This window comes from Dermacentor albipictus, chromosome 7, assembly GCF_038994185.2.
Source record: "Dermacentor albipictus isolate Rhodes 1998 colony chromosome 7, USDA_Dalb.pri_finalv2, whole genome shotgun sequence".
Lineage (NCBI taxonomy): Eukaryota > Metazoa > Arthropoda > Arachnida > Ixodida > Ixodidae > Dermacentor > Dermacentor albipictus.
Genome location: NC_091827.1, coordinates 53,724,692 through 53,747,611, shown reverse-complemented (window position 1 = coordinate 53,747,611; position 22,920 = coordinate 53,724,692). Strand labels below are relative to the sequence as shown.

Here is a 22,920-nt window from a genome sequence, read left to right as displayed (position 1 = left end):
ACGCTCCGGGCGTTCGCGCTAGTTGTGCTTGAACCTGCAGTGTCGCGTAACGCGCCCGTTGTGAAATTCTAGTTCTACGCACGTTCGTCTGAATACGGGGGCAGTTGAACCAGATTGACCAACAGTAAATGGCATTGGTATAGATTAAGCTAATAATGAAGATGTGCACAGGGCATTCGATACTTGGGAGGGAATTTCCATCTGTTTAGAAAACGCTCAATGAGAATAACCATGAATGCGCCGAAGACTTACGCGCGTATTGAAAACATGTGACGCCATATCTTCAGAACGCTATACAGAGCATATATGAAACAATCGAATCTTCAATGCTGCTCAGAAAAAAAGAGATCGGCATCACTGTTACAAGCCGTAAAATCTGGCGTTTGACTTGCCATTACAACTATGATTGTGAAGCATGATTTGAAGGGGAAGTCGTGAACTTTTGATCACCTGGCCTATCTAGTGTGCTCGAACTTTACTGTGCCAGGACCTCGAACTCGGCAGCGCACTGGCATAGCTACTAAGCTGCCGCGGCGAAGGCGCAACGAGGAAAATAAGTCAATACTAAATTGTAGGCAGGAAGACCGTGCTCATGATGCCATCCACCATTTTGGATATCTCAGCGATACCCCCGCATACTACCTCTATGACAGAATGCATATAGGCACATAGCATGCGCTCAGCGTACGCCTCCTAGATAGCAGAAAGCTCCGGTGGTCATCGATCTGTGAAGTCGATAATGTTACCTTGCACGACTGCGACGTAAGTTAATGGGGAAGCTCCACAGTAAGTTGCGGTATATTTGACGCCACAGATGTCACGTTGAGCGCAGACTGCAGCTTTTTTTTTTTCTAGTGCGAGCTAGTGTCGGCGTGAGCGAGAGCAGCAGCAACTAGCGAGCACCCATTGTCACAAAACTGCAGGAGCGTTCGCAAAAAAGGAACCCAAGCGCCACTTAAATTATTAAGCTAGTAGTATTAGTATTAACAAATCTGCAATTGCGCAGATAGAAACGGTCGGGTTTGGGTAGTCATGCCAGAAAACTCAATCGTCATTCGTGTGCCTAAGAACCGGCCAATGTTCGAGGGTCGCCGCAAGCGTTTATGCTAGCGTAAATGGACATTACACAAGAGCAGCGCTTACAACCTTTATTCAATGCCCAAGTGTATGCTGATGTGGCGAGGGAACGCCTGTCATGCTTTGACGGAAGTAAAATCCAGTGCAGCACAGCAACGACGAGAAGTTTTAGGAGACATGCGTGGAGTACACATGGCATGATTAAGCATCAGGGTACCATTGAACAGGAACCTTGCCTGGCAGAGTCCATTGGCCTGTAACAAAAAGGATAAGATGGCAATGTAATAGGCGAAATGATGAACGCAGTAACTTGAGGGATGAAACGCCGAAAAATTGAGTGCGCTTACACTGTGTGAAGTAGAACGAACGAAGCTGTATTGGGACGCCTATATTGACAACTATATTTACAGAGGTTGGTATAGGATTCCTATATTGATTGAATAAAGACAGACTTAACTTCGTAGTTTTCATAATCTTCATTTTATCTCTTTCGTTGCCAGTGATTATAGCTTTGTGGTCACTGAGGAACACTACAATTGGTTGTACTGCTATGCTAGACAAATTTGGCGAAAGTTAAATCTATGCACGACCGGTGACGCATGGTCGACGCATTGACGTCCGTGTAACGCTCAATTGCCACCCGTTTCAACAGAAGGTATGCAGTCCTCTTGCTGTCGGGGCGAGCTAGGTCGACGTAGGTTGACGATTGGTGGGCGCACTAAAAAGGTCTTGTTATGCTTCTGCACCCTCCAATGGCAGCACAGGAGCGCCGCCATCCCACGGGGCTTCCATATGGCCATTGAGGTCATGTGTCATGGTTTATGAGATGTAACATTGAGAGCGACCGCCACGACTTGTCTCGTTTGCACGCATGCGCATGGGGTTGCGTCGGAGCAGTTTTCGGCGTACAGGCGACACATTGGACGGACGGATCCGCTAGCCATATACAGCCTTGCTGTATAGACCATATCTTGTCCGCCAACAGTACCGACAGATCTAAATGCAGTAAATGTATTCCCGAATGGCGAAATTAGCGCGCCTAAGTTTTTGTATAGGCAACGTTGTGGAAAATCAATGAAATCATTTATGCCATCCTCGTAGCTTAATGAGGCTATTCTCATACACGCAATAAAGATGGGAATATTGTGAAACTAGTACACGTGGTGGTTCAGAACCCTCTATCCCTAGCAAAGTAAACGATATTACAGCTACCGGTTCAGTTACATTTCTGTACACTAAATGTTTGCCGGGAAGGCAGTTTGGTAAAAATCAGATTTATTGATCTGATCATTGATTTTGGTAGACATTGCATATAGTGCTTGTGCGAAGATGGGTTGCCGGAACTGGGCCCCACGTAGTCGCTATTGAGCGCTGTCGTCATAAATTGAGTGCAGAACATCCGCGAACTTTTATCCCCCAAACGCACATGAGCAGTTTCCCAAAAGAAACCACACGCGTAGTGTGCAGCAAGCGCAGACGCAGTAATCAACATACTCGTAAATTATGTTCTAAGTATGGATGGTTCAATAAAGAAAATTCAACTCCCGGGTGCTGCAGGCGACTGCTCACCGAAATATTTGTGCTCGTATATTCTGTAAATATATTAAACAGCTTGGTTAACGTTAACGGGGCCACGCTGCACAGACGCAAATGGTTCCGTACCTACAAAAATACGACTGGTATGAGTCGCAGTTGGGGATTCCTCTTTTAGAGAGTATACATACCTCACTTCCAATTGGCGTACACTGCTCCTGGGTATAGGCAATGGTGCTGTTGCAGGCACTCTCCACGGTGGTGAACTCAACTCTGATTGCGATGCCGTTGGATAGCTGCGTGGAATGAGCAAAAAAGGCGACAGTATGATTCGAGGTTATCGCAGCGTTTGCAAGTATGAACACTTCCTGCGAAAGACGCGACGTATAGTCAGTGACGTTCGGCGAGAAAAGGAGTGAGCGAGAAAAGACAAATGGAGACAAGGTGCGCTAAATGAAACAGAAAATCTGGGTTTAAAGCGCAAGACAAGCAAAATGCTACAATACCATTGAAGCTTGTGCGGAATCCGTGAATAAAAGTTCGGAATAACGTAGAGAGGAAAACGTTGTGTAGGGTGCGGTGCAACATATTGAAAGCTCGCCACGTCTTGAACAACAATTGTAATTTCTCACAGCTAAACAGCCCACTCAGCGTGTACGTTTTGTTGCGAAATTGTGTTTTTTTTTTTGCCGTGAGAAATGCGCAGAAATAAGAGGCTGCGCAGTCTGCACTTTATGGCGCTTCCACCCCCCCCCCCCCCCCATGTTTGGAACTAAACAATTCACTCATGTCTGACGGGATGCGAAGGTTAAAGCGCGAGCTTCGACCGGTATACTATAGATGCAACTTCGGAGGACAGTTTAAAGCTAACCTTTACCTAGCCCACCGCGGTATGGCATGTGGAAGTGAATCGTTGGTTATATATAAGTGAAGCACTGTATCACAATATATGGTTGTAAAAGGTGCAATTTAGAACTGACGGTGGGGCCGCGGCAAGGGTGGAGGCTTCTTACACGCTGCTAGTTCTTTTCTCATACAGCTATACTAACCTGCCTACATAACCACTGGAGGTTCATATCAAACGTTCATGTCAAAAGATATTACACGAGTGAATCAGCGCCTGTTCTAAACGTGCGAGTGCGTGGCAGACGGCCTCGTAGTCCACAAGTTGCTTGACGTCGCATCAAGAAACGCGAACAGTGCCTTTGCTCCGAACTGCCTGCACACCGTTTTGAAGGATTCCGTGTTTCTGGTAATACTGCGCGAGATCGCATAAAAAAGAAAAAAAGAGCGGATCTGGTAGGGTAATCATGATGTATGTCCTCCGTTAGCTAAGACCAGTGCGAAAGCTGGCCTTGGCAAGACCTCTCACTCACTGCTATCGTCTGCTCGCAACGGCTTTCTCGCTCGCGCTTGTTTGGCTTGGTTTGGTCTGGTTCGCACACGCGTTGATTGTCATTGTTTGAGATTGTTTTGTAATCTGATGGTGCGCGCGACGCGAATTGTGTAGTACTTTCCGGAAGACAAGTGACACTTGCGATTACGCTGGAACCATCGATGAGGTACGTATCAAAGCCGACGCGTTTGACCCGCAGATCAGATTTTCAGCGATTGCCGACTTTGCGACACGTCTCTCAAATTCTTTGCCTCATTATATCAAGAAACGAAAACACAGAGGTGCGCTCAAATTTCGCATTAGGGAACATCGTAATCGCTGGCGAATAATTGCCGTCTGGGAATGAGGACAGGTAAGCATGAATAGACGTTAGGGTTACAGGGGAGCAAACAGGAAAAAAAGAGTCAGCTCTTGTTTTTTTTTCCATTGCTCTGCAGGGCGTGGCAGTTATTTTATTGGCGATGCCTGTTCCCGTTCGTACAGATGACGGTTTATATAATGTCTCATGCGAGTCGGTTGACCAACGGAATCACGCATGGTAGTACAGGTTTCTTTTAAATTTCCTATTCGGCCGCGCACACCTTCAAGAAGCATGGATGTAAGAGATACGGTTGCTTCAGAAGAGAAGATTCGCTGTGGATGGAAACTTCTTCCGAAAAATTCACACTAATTTTCGGGGCATACGCTCGCGTTGCGGAGCTCATCCCGAGCATAGCGTGTGCTAAAGAGACGCTCAACGTGAATAGCGGCAACAATGAAGCATACGTGTTTAGCTGCGAGTGCATATGTGGCGAGGAAGATTTAACACGGCTGAATGTTTGTTTGGAGTGACAAAAAGGAAGCAACAGTGGTTCGTAGGTGCAAATGCCAGAGCTAACCTTTCCAATATGCTGCATAAAAATAACTTGCATGAGGGCTCTACGTCTTACGCGTACGCATTTAAGATGACCGCTTTCTGGCCAATCGCTGCTTATATACTATGATACTGATACAACTTAAAACCGAAAATTCGAACTTGCATAGTGCGATAGCCAATGTGAATGTCAGCTAAGTTTAAAATGCTTAAGTGGTGTTATACATTCGTATCAATAGCGCAAGGAACAGGCGATGTGCAGGGATGCGGATAAGTGTGGGTAATGATGGCGAATACACAATCACAAGAAAATTCAAGAGTGAGCGCTCCAGTAAATGTGCCAACGGAGGGCATTTTGGACATAGAGGAGACGGGTCTGCACTAGACTGTCGGTTGTTCTCTCGTTGCTTTGCTTCTCCTACCTGTGTGGTTTATTTTTACCGGTGCGTTTCGAATTTCCGTGAGGTGAGAACGCATTATATTTTAAATACTCAGTAACGGTTGCATCTCTATTGTCCAAAAATGCGCGAACACTGACAGAATAGAACGGTGTCTTTTTTCATGCGATCAGACAACTTGTAGCAAAAAATGCGTGAAATAATTAAGTACGGGCCTCTTATCTAGATAAAAGCTGTGGATTGCGTGTCGATCACTTCACGTCGAGTTACAGACAAGGAAACAATAGACCAGTGCTCAGGAAAAACAAAATCGACCATAATTTTGAGTGGAGTGGATCCTCAAAAAGGGAGAGGCGAATTGATAGCACCACAGTCACGTCTACGCGGCATGGCAAACGCCCTCAGAAACAGTACACGCTAAAGAGTTAAACAATGTCATGGGCGTCTGTACTATCTGATCGCCGTTATACTCATTCCGTAGGCAATTAAGACTCGCCAGAATTCAGAGGAGAATTCACGGCCGACGTGCGAAGTGACCAGCAAGCGGGAGTTCGAACCACCCTGAAGGCGCAGAAATACTCCGACGTAACATGCACGTGACCTGCGTTAGGCGTCGACGAAAAGTCAGCCCTCTACCGCGGGGAATCGTCGCGGCACCACCAGCGTGAATGAGTGAAGAGCAAGGAGCAATAGGCCAGAACTGAAGAAGAACACAGACGACTCATTCACACAAACGAACACAAACTTTGCTCATTCAAGCATGAACCAACTAGCTCAAGCAAGAGTTTTACTACAGCCAGCGTGCCGGCCGGGTCGAGCGGCGTGATCTAGTCGCACAATTTAAGGGAGGGATAGAGCATGCCCTGTAACGCTGAAACTTGCTCGAGTTGCTCGACTCGATTGCAAAGCACGGCAGCTTCGTTTTAGGAGGTTGCGGGCTTGATGGCCGCCGCGGCAGCTGCATTTAAAGAGGGGAGAAATGCAATAACGCTGGCGTGCAGAAATTTGGCGCAATTTAGCACCAGGTGATTAAGTTCATCCATATCCCTCCCTCCACTATGGCGTGCCTCACAATCGGAAAATTTGACACGCTAAACCTCAGAAGTTAAGTTAGGTAATAATTACAGTAGTATACCGCATGGACGCCCTTCTTATCCTCCCATGTCTGGACGCCCTCTAGGCGGAATAATCGCTCAACGCCGTTGTTTGCTACGTTCCGTTTTCTTGCTGCTAACCGCATTGAAAAATTGAGGCTTAGTAAAACCGGGTTTAAGTACCCTATGCAGGAAGAAAATAGAAACTAACGGGGCGGTGCTGGTGTCTATGTGTCAGAATAAATTGAAAGTAGATGGAATGGTTGCTGCTCGGTAACCAAAAGACCACTCCTTACCTGAGCTGCTGCCCGGGTCAAATTTAGAAGAGTGTTCTGGTTCCCATGGTCCGGTTGAATAGTGGCGCTTTCTAGGGCTAGGTGGGCGTACTCCCGGTACGTCGTCGTAACCAGCAAGCTTTCTGGCACGAGTACGCAGTCGCCAGGCTTTTCTTCTTGTGGCGGTTCCTCGACGCATCCTTCGAAAATGTCAGCCACCTCTGAAGCGTGAAAGGCTGAGAACAGCAGCAGGAGCAAGGGGAATGCGAACATTACGTACTGTCGCAGGGGCATAGTTTTCGTAGCCAGCATACTTGCAGGAAGGGACCGGTAAGCTTTGGTAAAAGTACGAATGGTGGTCGACGGACGAAGCGACGTTGCCTGGTTGGATTTGAAAGCAAGCAAGTGCGAACGCGCGGCCGGTTTTAAGGACCTTGAGATGGGGGGGCCCCTGGTGACGCTGATAAAGCGATCATTCGTCTTTTGTGTTATAGACTGACCTATCACAGTGGTGGTAGACAATTCGCAACGTATTGAATCATTGCTAAGATATGATAATCAAGGAAAAAAAAAGCAGAGGAAGTGCTTGCAGCGAAAAAAGAAAAGCAGTGAGCGTAATCTTCGTGAAAAAGAACACGTGGCAGCCTCAATTTTTGCATTGAAAATGCGCCACGCTTAACTTAATCAGCTGCTTGCGCCTCGCGGCAAGGAAAACTTTTTTACTGGCCGTCAAAAGAAGAGAATCCGTTATGCTGCGCTGTCGTGCATGGGCAGTGACCGAGGATTATACAGATTACGAAGAATATAAGTGAATGGAAAGGTTTCTTGAAGGTAGTGTGAAGACAATGAATTCTGAGGTTTTACGGGCCGTAACCGCAATATGATTAAGAGGTACGTTGTAGTGGAGGACTCCGGATTAATTTACACCAACTGAGGTTCTTATTGGCGTGCTGCGCAGTTTTCTACGGAACACAAATCTTGGAGAGCAGTATTTAAAGTGAACGAGCAAGAAAAAAAAAACTGCTCTGTACGCATTCTGTGGAAGGCTTGACTTCGCATGCGCCAGTGTGAACAGTTGCGTTTAGGCTGAACTTTGACGCCGTTTTCCCAACGCAGGCATTGCGAGTTAGGCCTGTGGTTAGGTGACTAGAAAGCGCAACAAGTCGCATGTTTAGAAAACCAAAGATGCGCAGTGGCCTGCCTGACATAGAAGCATCAGAGCTCATACCGTGTTGCGGCCTTGGCAGTGGCTGACGTCAGAGAAGCTATGCAGATAAAAACACAAGTATAAATACCTGTATAGTGAAAGATACGTGTTTGGCAACCTTAGGCTCGACGTCCTAGGCCCAAACAATGAAACGTTCCTTTCCTTCGAGCGCTTCCTAACCTTACGTGAGGCCTCCTTACAGCGAAGGAGCGATGGAGGAAGCAAGCATACTCTGAAAGCTCCCTTCACCCGTCCTCACGTAAGGAGCGGTTGCCGCCATGCCTGGGTTCGAGATTATCTCTTAAAAGCTTTAGGCGAACACCAGAACACCACTATTCAATAAAAAAGGTTGTATCGTCACACAATCTTTAAGTTGATGAGCTAATATAGAGAAGCGTGGACGCTTTTTTCTAGTTTTGTTTATTAAACCTAAAGAAGTAGCGTATTACGGTGCAAAACTTGATGTGATCCAGCAACGCTGGTACGCCGGCGTCGTGCAACGCCTAGCAACGCTTCCATGCCGCACGCGTGACTGAAACGAACGTGCCTGGCAAAACGTACCGTGCTCGCGCTTCTCCGAAGATGGGCGACAGCACGCACGCGCAAGCAAACGTCACGTGGTTAAGCAGTGAGGCGAAGCGCTCGTTCAGGGCCAGGAGCGGCGTAAGGACGCATGAAGGTAGCTTGGTCCAAACGATAAAACGTTCCTTTTAGGTGTGTGCGAATATTGAAATTTTCGATTACGAATCGAATACGAATAAGGCGAAGAACTCTCTTCGAATATCGAATCGAATATCGAATACATGTGTAGTATTAAAAAATTGCAAGAGAGGTAACAATAGCTTTACTACCCTTTTAAAAATAACATTGCATTTTAGAAGGTTGCTTCAAATTAAAGAGGTACTCAATTATAGATAATGGACTCAGGTAATGCCCTCAGTCAGGTAAAACGCTTGTTACAGATTGTCGTGAAGGAAAATTAACTGCTCAATATGGCCAGAAAGTAAACGCTCTCTATGCACTGTCACATTTCTACCGGTAGAAAAGACTCTTTCACTAGGAACTGAAGTGGCAGGGATCGCCAAGTACTTCCGGGCGAGTGCACTTAAAAGCGGGTACCTGAAGCGGCCAATGGACTGCCACCACTCACAAGGATTCATGCCCCTTTCCAGAAGAGGCTTTTGCGCGTAGTCTGTAACTTCCCCCTCAGGGGCAGATGCCAAATGTGTCTTCTCTTTGTTCATCACTAGATCGTCAAAAGCATTCCATACACTCGATGCCACCAGTGGACACGAAGTCGGCGCTGGCACGGCAGTGTCCCCACGGTGTTCCACGACGGCTTCCTGGAGCTCCCTTGTCACAAGGTTTTTCAGCCAGATCATCTGAACAGATGCCTGATGAACTGTGGCCATAAAGCGCGGAACAAGAAACATGCCTAGGCTGGCCACTCCGCACAAAGAGCCTTGATATATTTTGAATCAATGTTAGCAAACCCTGAGTTGCCTTTGCAACCTTCAAGGCAATGGGGCATTCCAAAAATAATTGGAATTATAAAGCTTGGTGAAAAAGAAACCGAAATTGATCATGTCTCAAATGCCTGAAGCAGATAGACTGAAACAGAGCATACAGATAATGGCAACTCAGGGTTGCAAAGGCAACCCTGAGTTGCCTTTGCAACCTTCAAGGCAATGGGGCATTCCAAAATAATTGGAATTTTAAAGCTTGGTGAAAAAGAAACCGAAACTGATCATGTCTCAAATGCCTGAAGCAGATAGACTGAAACAGAGCATACAGATAATGAGCGGATCATGCGAAGTTCTCAGTTAATAAACATGTTCTTAGGAGAATGCGGAGCAAGCATACAATTGGTTAATTGCTCAATTATTCGCAGTCTATCCGAATATTCGCCGTTTCCACCGTTATTCGGCCGTCCTCGGATATTCGTGAATTTCCGAACATGGATTTCTCGAATCGAATACGCTTCGAATATGGAAAATATTCGATTCGTATTCAAAATTCCGAATATTCGCACACCCCTAGTTCCTTTCCTTCGAGCGCTTCCTAACCTTACGTGAGGCCTCCTTACAGCGAAGGACCGATGGAGGAAGCAAGCGTACTCTGAAAGCTCCCTTCACCCGTCCTCACCTAAGGAGCGGTTGCCGCGTGCCTGGATTCGAGATTATCTCTTCAAATCTTTCCGCGAACACCATTATTCTATTAAAAAATGTTGTATCGTCGCACAATCTTTAAATTGAATAGCTAATATAGAGAAGCGTGGACGCTTTCTTCTAGTTTCGTTTACTAAAGTTAAAAAAAAGTTGCGCATTACAGTGCAAAACTTGATGTGCTCCAGCAACGCTGGCACGCCGGCGTCTTGCAACGCCTAGCAACGCCTAGCAATGCTTTCATGCCACACGCGTGACTGAAACGAACATGCCTGGCAAGACGTACCATGCTCGCGCTTCTCCGCAGGTGGGCGACAGTGCGCATGCGCAAGCGAATGCCACGTGGTTAAGCAGTGAGGTGAAGCGCTCGTTCAGGGCCAGGAGCGGCGTAAGGACGCATGAAGGTAGCTTTGGAGCTACCTTATGCTGAGGAAGCACCAAGGAAGCCTTCACCGAGGGCCCCTCAGTAAGGAAGCTTTCAGAGTGACATAAGGTAGCCTCACCCCAATGAAGGCTTCCTTAGTGAGGTAAGGAAGGTTTCATTGTTTGGCTTCTTATGCTGAGGAAGTACCAAGGAAGCACCAAGGAAGCCTTCACCGAGGGCGCCTCAGTAAGGAACCTTTCAGAGTGACATAAGGTAGCCTCACTGCAATGAAGGCTTCCTTACTGAGGTAAGGAAGATTTCATTGTCTGGCCCCTAGTCGTCCACAACAGCTTTGGCATTCAAGGATTGGCACTGGCGTAATCTTAAGGCTAAGGTAGAAACCCTTGTAGAATGAAGAACATGTGCACGTCTGAAATGACCCCAGGTGTAGCAGCGCACATTTATCCCTGTAGCGAAACTGTAAAGCTGCCGTCTACACAATATCCAGAAAAAAAGAGGACAATGTTGAAAGGAATTTTCGATCGACTAGTGTATAGCGTAAGACAGCTGACATAAGGAAGTACAATATGGATAGAATTGAACATGCTCTCAGGAATGGAGGAAGCCTAAAAAGAGTGAAGAAGAAACTAGGAATCCGCAAAAATCAGATGTATGCGTTAAGAGACAAAGCCGGCAATATCATTACTAACATGGATGGGATAGTTCAAGTGGCTGAGGAGTTCTATAGAGATTTATACAGTACCAGTGACACCCACGACGATAATGGAAGGGAAAATAGCCTAGAGGAATTCGAAATCCCAAAGGTAACGCCGGAAGAAGTAAAGAAAGCCTTGGGAGATATGCAGAGGGGGAAGGCAGCTGGGGAGGATCAGGTAACAGCAGATTTGTTGAAGGATGGTGGACAGATTGTTCTAGAGAAACTGGCCACCCTGTATACGCAATGCCTCATGACCTCGAGCGTACCGGAATCTTGGAAGAATGCTAACATAATCCTAATTCATAAGAAAGGACACGCCAAAGACTTGAAAAATTATAGACCAATCAGCTTACTGTCCCTTGCCTACAAACTATTTACTAAGGTAATCGCAAATAGAATCAGGAACACCTTAGACTTCTGTCAAGCAAAGGACCAGGCAGGATTCCGTAAAGGCTACTCAACAATAGATCATATTCACACTATCAATCAGGTGATAGAGAAATGTGCGGAATATAACCAACCCTTATATATAGCTTTCATTGATTACGAGAAAGCGTTTGATTCTGTCGAAACCTCAGCAGTCATGGAGGCATTACGGAATCAGGGTGTAGACGAGCCGTATGTAAAAATACTGAAAGATATCTACAGTGGCTCCACAGCCACCGTAGTCCTTCATAACGCAAGCAACAAGAGAGAGAGAGAGAGAGAAGAATACAGGAAGGCAGGGATGTTAACCAGTCAATAGTCTGGTTGGCTACCCTACACTGGGGGAAGGGAGAAGGGGAAGAGAAAGAAGGGAGAGAGAAGGTGTAGGTACGCGTACGGACAGCACTTCAGTTAAAGTCGCTCGAGCAAACCAGAAGTTCTGAGAAAACACAAAAGTGCCTTCACTGCCTTCTGAGCCGATGATCGGTCGGGACGGTGCTCTAATATTGTCTGTTCACTTAGAGGACGATCGTCTAGTTTACTCAATGTGTCGGACAAATACTGTCTTTGGGCTTGAAATTGAGGACAATGGCACAATATGTGGTCAATGTTCTCCTCGCATGCGCAAACATCACATGCAGGACTATCAGCCATTCCAATTAGTGCTGAGTAGGCATTTGTGAAGGCCACTCCAAGCCATAACCGACACAGAAGAGACGCTTCACGCCGGTGCACACCGGCTGGAGGTCTGAGTTGAAGTGATGGGTTTAGTCGGTGCAGTCTTGTGCGTCTTGTATGTACATTATTCCACTCTGCTAAGGAGATCGTGCGTGCCAGAATGCCAAGTTGTCTCGCGGCGTCGGTCCTTGAGAGCGGAATGGGGACGCAGCCGTCTTCTTGGTTTGACGTCCGAGCTGCTTTATCGGCGTCTTCATTACCAATGATACCGCAATGACCTGGTATCCACTGAAAAGAGATATCATGGCCTTTTTCTCCTAAGTGATGGACAAGTTCCGCGATTTCGCACGTGAGCTGATCGTGAGTTCCATGTCGGAGAAATGAATGCACACATTGCAAGGCCGGCCTGGAATCGCAGAAGACTGCCCATTTTCTAGGACTTTCAGTATTTATCACTTGAAGCGCGTCGCGGAGAGCCGCGAGCTCTGCAGCTGTAGACGTAGTGACATGGGAAGTCTTGAACCGCTTGGTTATTCTCATTGCTGGTATAACTACAGCGCCGCCGGAACTGGTTGATGTAGTTGATCCATCAGTGTAGATGTGTGTGCAGTCGCTGTATTTCTCGTACAAGAGAAATAAAGTTAGTTGCTTGAGCACTGATGATGGCAAGTCCGACTTTTTCTGAAGTCCTGGGACTGTAAGGTTCACTTGAGTACGGCGCATACACCATGGAGGAATAGAAGGCCTTGCCGCAGGTGTGTAACCTGACCTGAAAGAGTCACGGTGCGCGAAGACAGTCGCACTGAATGTCGTGTGGGGCCTATCTACTGGGAGACTTGCTAGGTGGTGGGTAGGGTTCCGGGCGAAGTGTCTTAGGTGCACACGCATTGTTTCAATGCTAATGTGCGTTCTAATAGTGAAATCTTGAGCCAGCAAGCAACAAAATCCCAATAAAGAAAGGCGTCAGGCAGGGAGATACGATCTCTCCAATACTATTCACAACATGTTTACAGGAGGTATTCAGAGACCTGGATTGGGAAGAATTGGGGATAAAAGTTAATGGAGAATACCTTAGTAACTTGCGATTCGCTGATGATATTGCCTTGCTTAGTAACTCAGGGGAGCAGTTGCAATGCATGCTCACTGACCTGGAGAGGCAAAGCAGAGGAGTGAGTCTAAAAATTAATCTGGAGAAAACTAAAGTAATGTTTAACAGTCTCGGAAGAGAACAGCAGTTTACAATAGGCAGCGAGGCACTGGAAGGGGTAAAGGAATACATCTACTTAGGGCAGGTAGTGACCGCGGATCCGGATCATGAGACTGAAATAATCAGAAGAATAAGAATGGGCTGGGGTGCGTTTGGCAGGCGTTCTCAGTTCATGAAGCGCAGGTTGCCATTATCCCTCAAGAGAAAAGTGTATAACAGCTGTGTCTTATCAGTACTCACGTACGGGGCTGACACCCGGAGGCTTACGAAAAGGGTTCTACATAAGTTGAGGACGACGCAAAGAGTTATGGAAAGAAGAATGATAAGTTTAACGTTAAGGGATAAGAAAAGAGCAGATTGGGAGAGGGAACAAACTCGAGTTAATGACATCTTAGTTGAAATCGAGAAATAGAAATGGGCGTGGGAAGGACCTATAATCAGGAGGGAAGATAACCAATGGTCATTAACGGTTACGGACTGGATTCCAAGGGACGGGAAGCGTAGCAGGGGGCGGCAGAAGGTTAGGTGGGCGGATAAGATTAAGAAGTTTGCAGGGACAGCATGGCCACAATTAATACATGACCGGGGTTGTTGGAGAAATATGGGAGAGGCCTTTGCCCTGCAGTGGGTGTAACCAGGCTGATGATGATGAGTGTATAGAAGCACGACAGTATCTCAAATGTTGTTCGACAACCTACGGGTTCTACATGCGCTTCAATGAAGACCAGAAATATTTCGAATATCCCATCTTCACCTGCTTTCGCCGAATTATGATAAGCAGAGAGAGGTGGTGTGCAAATTGTATAGGTGCGGCAGTCCAGTCGACTTCACCTGGGCGCACAGGTCGGGCTCCGAGGTGAAGTATGGTCCCAATTGACTTTATCGCACATTGCTTTTTGGAAGTGGAACCATTTGTAGGCGGCTTAAATCTGATGTGCGCTCACGGTTTTCATGTTGGTGCGAAACTTCTGTACCATATTTCGCTGCACGGCGTTCCGCTACCTAGTTAGACATTTGTATTCTGCCAATCGTAAATGAGCTATGACAGGGAAACAAGCGTAGAAAGGCCATTTATTAAGGAGGCGGCACCAGACGTCTTTGAAATCTGCACGAGGGTGATGTGCTGTTTTCGCATTATTTGCCCAAAGCCTGATGCAGGATTTCCTATTCATACCGCATTGACAATGCCAGCAATTTGGCATAGTTTCATTGTCGGTTACCAAGTTGCCCTATGGCTTCGTATAGCTTCCTGTTCAGTTCAAATCGCGCACGTTGCGCGAATATGACAGGGCAGTGAAATACAGCCAATTGTTCACCAACATACACCTAATGTTACTTTTTGGGTCTGAATCTTTACGAAGATGTGCTTCTTCAGTTTCACCACCATTACCCTTAGTGTTAAAAAAGAGTGCGTTTCCATTCCAGCCCATGGAAGTTGATGTATACTGAGAAGCTGGTGCGCAAATTAGACAGGTACTACCACCCGAATAAGTCAGCATGTGAGCGACATCTGCCCTGTAGACATAGACGATTGGACGTTAACTGCGACCATCCGTGTTTTGTCCACCATAAAGCTGACAGTCACCTGCGCTAGGCCCTTTCATTATGGTTCTCCTCCTCTGCCCCTTTGCCCAATATCCTGCCCCCATGACGTAAGGCAAAGTGTACAACATCAAGTGAGACAGTTACCGTGGTATGCCGTTTTTAATGATGAGTTTCCTGTTTTGGCTGGTATGTATTACGCTCACGCATTTCATGTAAACTACCCCGCCCCCGCCTTTCAGTTCCCCAGTGTAGCGTAGAAACTGTTTTGTTTCGCCTTCCCGCGTTTCTTTATTTTGTATCTCTCTTTGCCATAGCTACCAGTTCGCAAATGTGATAAAAATCTGGTTACTATGGTTTTTTTTACTCTGGTAAACAATATAATAATATGCCAGTCAATGTAACTACCTTTTTGAAAGAAATGTTTTCCTTGCGTCGTTTTCCATGAATCAATACTGGTCGTTATCACTAAGCGTACGGTCCTTTCGGACAGTAAACTTGGGAGAAATTTGCATGCAAAGAAATTCGATACATTTTTGCAAGAACATCCAATTTGCAGTTTATTCGATATGTATATGCTTACGTATAAGTTGCGCTATATCAATTTTCATGTCTTGTGCACATGATTCTGTTACCCATCCGTTTGCGAAAACTATAATCAATATGTTCGTGGGAAACACCGGGCATCTTCCAGCGTCAGGTTACCAGTGAACAGGAACCTTGCCTGGCACAGTCCATTCGCCTGAAATAAGAAAAGAGTAGATGCAAACGCAGCAGTCAAGAATGCAAGCACATACAGAAGCACCAAACGTGTGCTAGTTTTTCATCAATGTTCCTCAGAAATCTAGTTGCTCATGCACATCTGAAATTTGTACGCATTTAGTAACTAATGCTATATGCAAATATGAGTGTGCCCTTTGAGCGACATTAAGTGCTCCGCTATATCAAAGTAGGAGTGTGTGGTGTAACCATTATTATTATATAAACGAATGCACTCCAAGAACGTTTATGCTCCTTAGGACTTGTCTTGAAGCAGTAATTGCAATCTGTTATGCTTGCATTTCCTTTCTTGAAAATACTGCGCTCACTACCATCATGTCAACAATGCTTTGTCAAACTGATAATGCCCATGCCATTCATGATCTGTAACAATACCGGGCCCGTGGCGATAAAGAAAAATCACGCAGACCGAAACGAACATTGTTTGGCTATTGCGATAGTGGTACTGCGATCCTGGTTTGTCAAGTAATTTTACGTACTAATTTAAAAGCGAGACGGGAGCACATGAATGTAACACAGGAGAAGCACGTGTAATGCTGATACACTTCGCTTGACAGATTATATGTTATTTCGGACACAAAGGTATCACTCCACCCACGTGTCATTAATTTTCTGCATCATACACATAATATCTTTAGGTTTTCACACAAAAACACATGCTGTAGTGACTGAAATTAAGAATAGTTGTTGTCACCTGATTGATCACTATCAATCAGGTGATAGAGAAATGTGATAGAGAAGTGACTATAGTAAGGGGCCCCTCACTTTCTGAGTGACATTACAGTGACAAGCCAACAGACGCCTTTGCAGAATCTGCCTAAAAGTGCCTCTTTCCGTTCGTGATTGGAATGCCGTAAGGAAACACCAAGGGTGCGATCTTGTACGCGTTCCAAACTCGAACGGAGGCGGTCCGTTCTTTCCGTCGCGAAATTGGCGGTCCGTTCCGTTGCGTTCGTCCGATAGCAGACAACACGGAATGATTGACAGCAGATATCACTTCACAATTGACGTCATCGCGTTCTTCACCGTTCAAACTGACCAACCGTGTGCGGCTCGGTGGAACGGACCACCTCCGTTCTATTTTGGAACGTGTACAAGATCGCACCCCAAGTTTGCGATATCGAGGTTCTCGGCTTGAACCGCGTGTACATTTGGAGATATCGTTTTTTTCTCTAGATAGATGAAGATACGTTTGGTTACGAAGGAAAGAAGGAAAATATATTTGTGCACGCATAAATACGTACTATATTTACCAACTGTCGCAACTCTGTGCATATAACATGCGATGGAATCGAAAAGGACCCGCACCGCCTTGACACGGCCCCTCACTTTAGCAACTCTGCTATTATGACGTGCCCCACCACCGTACTGACGACCTACTAAAAATATAATTTTTAGGCTAACAGTGTTTAAATTCATGATAAACTAGATACGGCTAGATACTGGCAAAAATACAACGCACCACCCATAGGATCCCGTGGTATGCCTGCGTGCATGCTTTTAACGTTGGCTACTGGCACGCCATCCACTTCGAAGAAAGTTCAAGTAATCTGCTACGGTCGCAAAAATAAATCAGCTGCATGTCCTACACTAGACAGAAGTGGAAAGAGGGGTAGAGCGGCCTCGCGTCTTGGAATATGTGCAGGCAGGCTTGGCAATTAAAATAAAATATTTTGTACAAAAAATAACCCGCTTGCTGGCGTGCCGGCTTCTTTCAAGGAACAGCGAGCTCCCAATAAAGCCTTGCCAAGCACGCCGGCAAGCGGCACTGTTAAGCAATGGTGAAGATCATTCCCAGTATTTTTGATTTCTTTCAAGACTTCTGATAAAGCCTAAAACCACCTTTAATACGTTGTAAGTGAGGAACTGAGTCGCAGCAAGGAGCCATGCTTGTGCTAGGAAAGAGCGCTACTAAATCTACACGACTAGTGGTATGTAAATTTATTCCTGGTGATTGCATGATGCAGAAAGATGCGACCACGACGTCATATGGGATATTGCTCGTGTGAAAGCATTATCCTATCCTAAGGGCGGGTATGTTCAAATAAACAGAAATGCTTGGGCTGAAGCTTCTTCGGCTATAGGAGTATAATTTACGAGAAGTGGTTTGAGAAGTGAAAATCACTGGAGGAAACTAAAATGCAAAGCGTTGCTTTTATAAAACATAGTCACGTGTTCATGGCCTACGGTGCGCTCAGACAGCCAAGTCGGAGTTAACTATTCAGTCCTTTTCCAGAAACGAACCGAGGTGCCACCCGGTGCCACGTATTTCTTTTGCTCGCCTGTCATTTGTTGCTAGATATCTCATGCGTGGCTTCTTGGCAGCCTTACCTCACTGCCATCTGGCGGGCACTGGTCCCTGGAATAGACGACAGAGCTGTTGCAGATGCTCTCGACAGTGGTGAACTCGACTCTGACTACGATGCCTTCCGACACCTGCATGGAATGCAAAGAAAGAAAGAAAAAGCGCCATGGTAAAGACGTGGGAGGAGTGTCGCATATTTACTTGAAATAATGGGATAAGAAAAAATGCGAGGTAGAGCCGAAGCGCAATGGAATCGAGTCACGAAAGAATACGTGCACACCAGCTTGACTTACACGCAGCAGACGATTCTGACCCAAGAAAAAAAGTGCTGTTTTGCATTATTAAGATGCGCAGTCACAGTGCGATTACGTACAAGGAACAGTTTAATCATGTAAAATCACGAAACGTGCATCTGAAGACGTTCAAGGCAATGCGGTGCACACAATTCTAAAGTTACCACGCGATCCGTTGAAAATAGCATTCTCACTCTGCTGGAAAGACGGATGGGGCGGGCCAATCTATCTAGAGGACGTGTCCCCGCTAAGTTCACTCGATGTTCAAAATTGTGTCCAGTCACTTGAGAAATACGCTACCAAAGGCATGTTGCTAGCTATTAAATGGAAAACGTCATTACTTGCATTCTGTTTAATTGCATAATTTCTTAGGAATAAATGACCTACTCCGCATATATTAAGCATAGAGCAAAACTTTGAATGAGAGTGTTGTAAAGCGTTCTCGAAAGGTCTTTCGGCAAATTGTAACTTTCTACTTTTCACATAATCGATTTTTGCTGGGTCCTAAAGGACGCTAACGAAATATAGAAAGAGGCACGCGACATGCCCGCTTGCGGCCATTGATTGCCACGCACTCAAGCGTGCGGCTTATCAACAAAATGGGCGTTAAGCCTGGTGTGACGCTGCCTAAGTAACAGGGTAGAGACGCAGGGGATGACTGCGTGATTAAGGCAAATGATAGGCTTCTCTGGCCGATGCACATGGCCGAGCCGGCTACGCACCAGGCTCAATGCAAAACAGTCACGTGCATTGACTGATTTCACCGCAATTATCCCAGCTCCCATTGGCTCTGTACCTGAGTATGAGTACCACAGTTACGTCAGTACCTCAACTCCATGGGCTGGTTTGTTGTGTTCTGAACGCAGCAGTGTCCCACACGTAGAACTTGTGAAGGCGTTAAAATTCAGAACTGCCTGTTACGCTTCGCCAGTCTCACTAAATCTGTGAATGCTGTATGTGCTCATACCTTGCTGCGAAATCAATCATTTCACATTGCGGCACATGGCACGAAGGTTTGCCTTTCATTTCGACTGACTAACATATCAGTCTTTATTCAATGCAATGGTCACTGTAGCACTGAACTTTCTGGCACCCTGATACCTATTCCTGTCTGCGCAAAAGTATAAGACTGTAGCCTTTTATACGTTGTGAATCATTTGGAAAAGCGCGAGGAGACAGAGACAATCAAAAGACACGGGACCAGCGCTTACTATCGCCTGTTTGTGTCGGCTTTTGGGTAAGCAAAGGTGGCAGGTGGCTAATTTTTATCCTTCGCAAACAGCATAGCTTCTAGCGCAGCAGCGTAACAGGTAGCTTTACAGAAAGGTTATGAAGTTTTAAAAAAGACGTGTTATGCAAGAGAAAACACTGCTGTGCGTACCACAGAATCAACCAAACTGTTCGCGCCCTGGAAGCAGCCAACGATGGCGCTGCAGACATTAGTGTTTACTTTGCTTACACGCTCTTTACTTGTATAGGAATTAATCAGAGGCTACAAATTTAGGATTCGCATATTATACTACAAAAAAGAAAAAGAAAAAAGAAAGTCATTAACACGGCGCACATATAGAAGTGCTAGCACTCTTAAAGAAGTGAAGTTACTTAAGTACAAAGCAGGCGCTAACCGGTAACTCATTAAGTAAAACTTACGTGAGTTGCTGCTCGCGTCACATGAAGAAGAGTGTTGAGATTGCATCTGTCAGGTTGATGAGCGGCGTTCTCCAGGACTTGGTGGGCGAAATTTCGGTACGTGTTGGAGAGAAGCCAGCTTCGCGGTGCTAGGACGCACTGGCCTGCCTTTTCTCGCTGGTTCACGTTTTCTACGCAATCTTCGAAAAAATCGAGCATGTGGGATGCAACCAGTGCCGAGCACAGCATCACGAGCAAAGTGCACTTGAACATTTCGCCTCAGCCGCGTCTGTTCTGTAGAAAACAGACATGCAGGATTGCGGCCGCGAAGCGTGGTAGTAGTACTGGTGTAGGCAGATATAGCAGAGAGCGTTGACCGGTTGTGTTTGGTAGATGGAAAGTAAGAGCCCGAGGTCGGTTTAGCGATGTTTAGACAGTTTAGAAGGGACCACTCGTGACACTGATAAGTTAACGCGACTAAGTGGCTCTTCCGGCATACTTGTGGAACGTGATAGCGGTTAAAAAAGTTTATCTCGATGCCTCAGCGGGAATGACATGGTTCGGGCACGGCGCAAGAAAAATAATTTAGGTGTCGACACTCTATGCGAAGACACCACGAGATAGCGGTGGAAGCGGAGCGTGCGAGCCAAGCCGAGGTGGGCACTATGGGGCCTTGATGTCCCCCTCATCGTCGCTCGTTGCATGGCCTGTTCCGCGATGGGGACATCAATGTTCACTATTCGATGACGCTGATGATGACGACTTATTGGCATCCCCTTTTAAACAGGGTAGTCAAAACTGTATTTGTGGCCGCCCCAGGATAGGTAGTCACCTAGCCTGGGTATCGGAAGCGCGAAATCGAACTGCTGAAAAACACGGAAGCCAATGTAACTGCCGCTATGTCTGTGAGAGTTAATTCTCCAGGCCGGCGAGTATCGCGATTTACACATGTAGTTAGCACCTAGGGATAATGGTAGCGGGCTAACGATGTCGATGTGAATGTGATAGAACCGGCCGTCAGGTGGGCGAAAGGAGTGAAATGGCGACTTCGTGTGTCATGCCGTCTTGGAGCAATGATAGGGAAGACATTCGCAAACCCAGTAGCGCACGTCTGAGTTCAAACTCGGTCAAACAAAGCCGGAATAATTAGACGCTGCGTGGCACGAACTCCGGGATGACTTGCACTTCATGAGTTCGTGAAATGCTTGATTGCGGACTTGGAAAGAAACGAATGGGCGTGTTCGACCTCTTCGCAGCTAGCAAGTGATGGTGCCTCAAGAAAATGGAAGTGGCATGTCGGGCAGTGCTAATGACGTAGATTAGGACTGGAGGTCTCGAAGGTCGACATATCAGCATTGCGTCGTAATAAATTCTTCGAAGTCCAATGTGGACATGGATATTGACACGTGTACTTCAATCAGTGATTGTAGAGCTGAATGTCGTTGACGCTCTTAATAGGCCAGTATATAACACAGCGCTGCGGAAATAATATATTGCTCAATGAAATACTAAGGAGAAAATGGATCTGTGAACAAAAAGAGTGAAATGCCAAGTAACACACTTAAGAGCATCTGTTACAACGGGACGTAAAACAGAATAGCTGTTGCATGCACAAATTGAATTCTGCGGGTTAAAAAGTGTTGGTATCCAGTAACAGAACCGTCCAAAACAAGTACCCAAACGCCGTGGAGGTAGGTGAATAATTTTGAGCAGCAAAAACAACTTGGTGAAAACACTCGCTTTCATTGGTGAGAGTCGTTTTCATTAAGGGTCTTTCTGACCTACCTTTCGTTTGGATTTGGAGTTGCTAATAAAGCTTGTGTTCTTCAGGGGGCAGTCGTGTCAGAAATTTCGCTAAAATGCGTATCGTGTTCAGAACCTTCAGAAAACGACATGAACTGTGCTGTATGGCTCTCCTAAAAAAATAACACACATTGTGGATAGTTCTGGGCTACTTCAAGGATAGCCTCAAGAGCTTATCCTATCATTTTCATTGTTGTGTCTGTTGATGGTCCTCCCGAACAGTCATCGCTGTCGACACATGTTCGATGATTTTCCAAGCATGTGTGCCAAATAAACATTTTGGTTTTGTCTATGCCATTACCTTTAATAGATTTCACGGGTTTCATCCGCGGTTGGTGAAGTTCGTAATAAACCTTCGTGCGTGCTGTTTACTTCTAAGTGCCCGTAACATCTGATGAAAATAAATGCGCCTAATAACAGAAACGTAACCTCTAGACATTACACAAGATTAAACAACGCGTCCTCACATCGGCGTTACTGTCAGCACAGTGACACACAAGTCATATGGATCGCCATATGTAGCAGCGCAAAATTTTACTGTAAGCAGTTAGCGCGCTGTGTGTATTCGCCTGTCTTTCTGATTAAAGTCCGTATCTAGGGGCCTGTAGGAGTGTCAGATGGTCTACAATAACTGGCCCAAATGACTTGTAATGGTAGTGCGCATGTCGTAACTTGCTCCTGTCATCAGTATAGAATTTAAGTTCACAGAATAGCCATTATTACAGCTCCGCTAGTGCTATAAATACAAGTAGTAGCGTAATGCAAATGAAATCGGCATGGTTCGACAATAGAAGTGCAAACCTGTACTCGAGATTACAGGTTTGTAACTAGACAATTTCACTTTTTAAAGCAACTATCAATTTTTCAAAAAATTTTTTTTAATCCTCTTTATTTCAAGCCTAGATTATGCATAAAAATAATTACATTTGTGAAGCGCAAAATCTTCCAAGATTGATGGCCATCAAGTTGCCTTTCCTCGGAAGTCACCTTAATTATAATATCGTTGAAGCACCAGCTTTATGTCTACCCTTAGACACTTCTTCTTCCTGATTTGAGAAGTACCTATGTTTAATAGTGGAACATGTGTACTTGGTCACGCTGGTAGAATTCTTCCAGGGAATGACATAGATAGTCGCAGAGCACAGTGCATTTTCCTAAAAAGAAAACGAAAAGAACA

General features: G+C 45.8%; 2 protein-coding genes across 2 annotated transcripts; both read right to left on the bottom strand.

Annotated features, from left to right (window-relative positions):
* Positions 1 to 1,133: 1,133 nt before the first annotated feature.
* LOC135900458 (uncharacterized) lies at positions 1,134 to 7,041 on the bottom strand. Its single transcript, XM_065429956.2, has 3 exons — positions 6,648 to 7,041; positions 2,802 to 2,906; positions 1,134 to 1,331 (listed from the first exon to the last, which is right to left on the bottom strand). Exons 1-3 carry the CDS (start codon positions 6,936 to 6,938, stop codon positions 1,194 to 1,196), a joined length of 534 nt encoding a protein of 177 aa, XP_065286028.2. The 5' UTR covers positions 6,939 to 7,041; the 3' UTR covers positions 1,134 to 1,193.
* An 8,439-nt stretch (positions 7,042 to 15,480) lies between these two features.
* On the bottom strand, positions 15,481 to 20,411 carry LOC135906789 (uncharacterized). The gene is made up of 3 exons (XM_065438382.2): positions 19,962 to 20,411; positions 18,045 to 18,149; positions 15,481 to 15,675 (listed from the first exon to the last, which is right to left on the bottom strand). The coding sequence occupies exons 1-3, from the start codon at positions 20,211 to 20,213 to the stop codon at positions 15,592 to 15,594; spliced, it is 441 nt and encodes a 146-aa protein (XP_065294454.1). The 5' UTR covers positions 20,214 to 20,411; the 3' UTR covers positions 15,481 to 15,591.
* Positions 20,412 to 22,920: the final 2,509 nt, after the last annotated feature.

Bases quoted from the DNA above. Each gene is read 5' to 3' on its own strand.
- LOC135906789 (XM_065438382.2), bottom strand. From the start codon at position 20,213: ATGTTCAAGTGCACTTTGCTCGTGATGCTGTGCTCGGCACTGGTTGCA. The intron at 18,150-19,961 runs GTAAGTTTTACT...CATTCCATGCAG, and splicing joins TGACGCGAGCAGCAACTCAC to GTGTCGGAAGGCATCGTAGT. The intron at 15,676-18,044 runs GTAAGGCTGCCA...TTCTTATTTCAG, and splicing joins GCCCGCCAGATGGCAGTGAG to GCGAATGGACTGTGCCAGGC.
- LOC135900458 (XM_065429956.2), bottom strand. From the start codon at position 6,938: ATGCTGGCTACGAAAACTATGCCCCTGCGACAGTACGTAATGTTCGCA. The intron at 2,907-6,647 runs GTAAGGAGTGGT...CATTCCACGCAG, and splicing joins TGACCCGGGCAGCAGCTCAG to CTATCCAACGGCATCGCAAT. The intron at 1,332-2,801 runs GTATGTATACTC...TTTTTGTTACAG, and splicing joins GTACGCCAATTGGAAGTGAG to GCCAATGGACTCTGCCAGGC.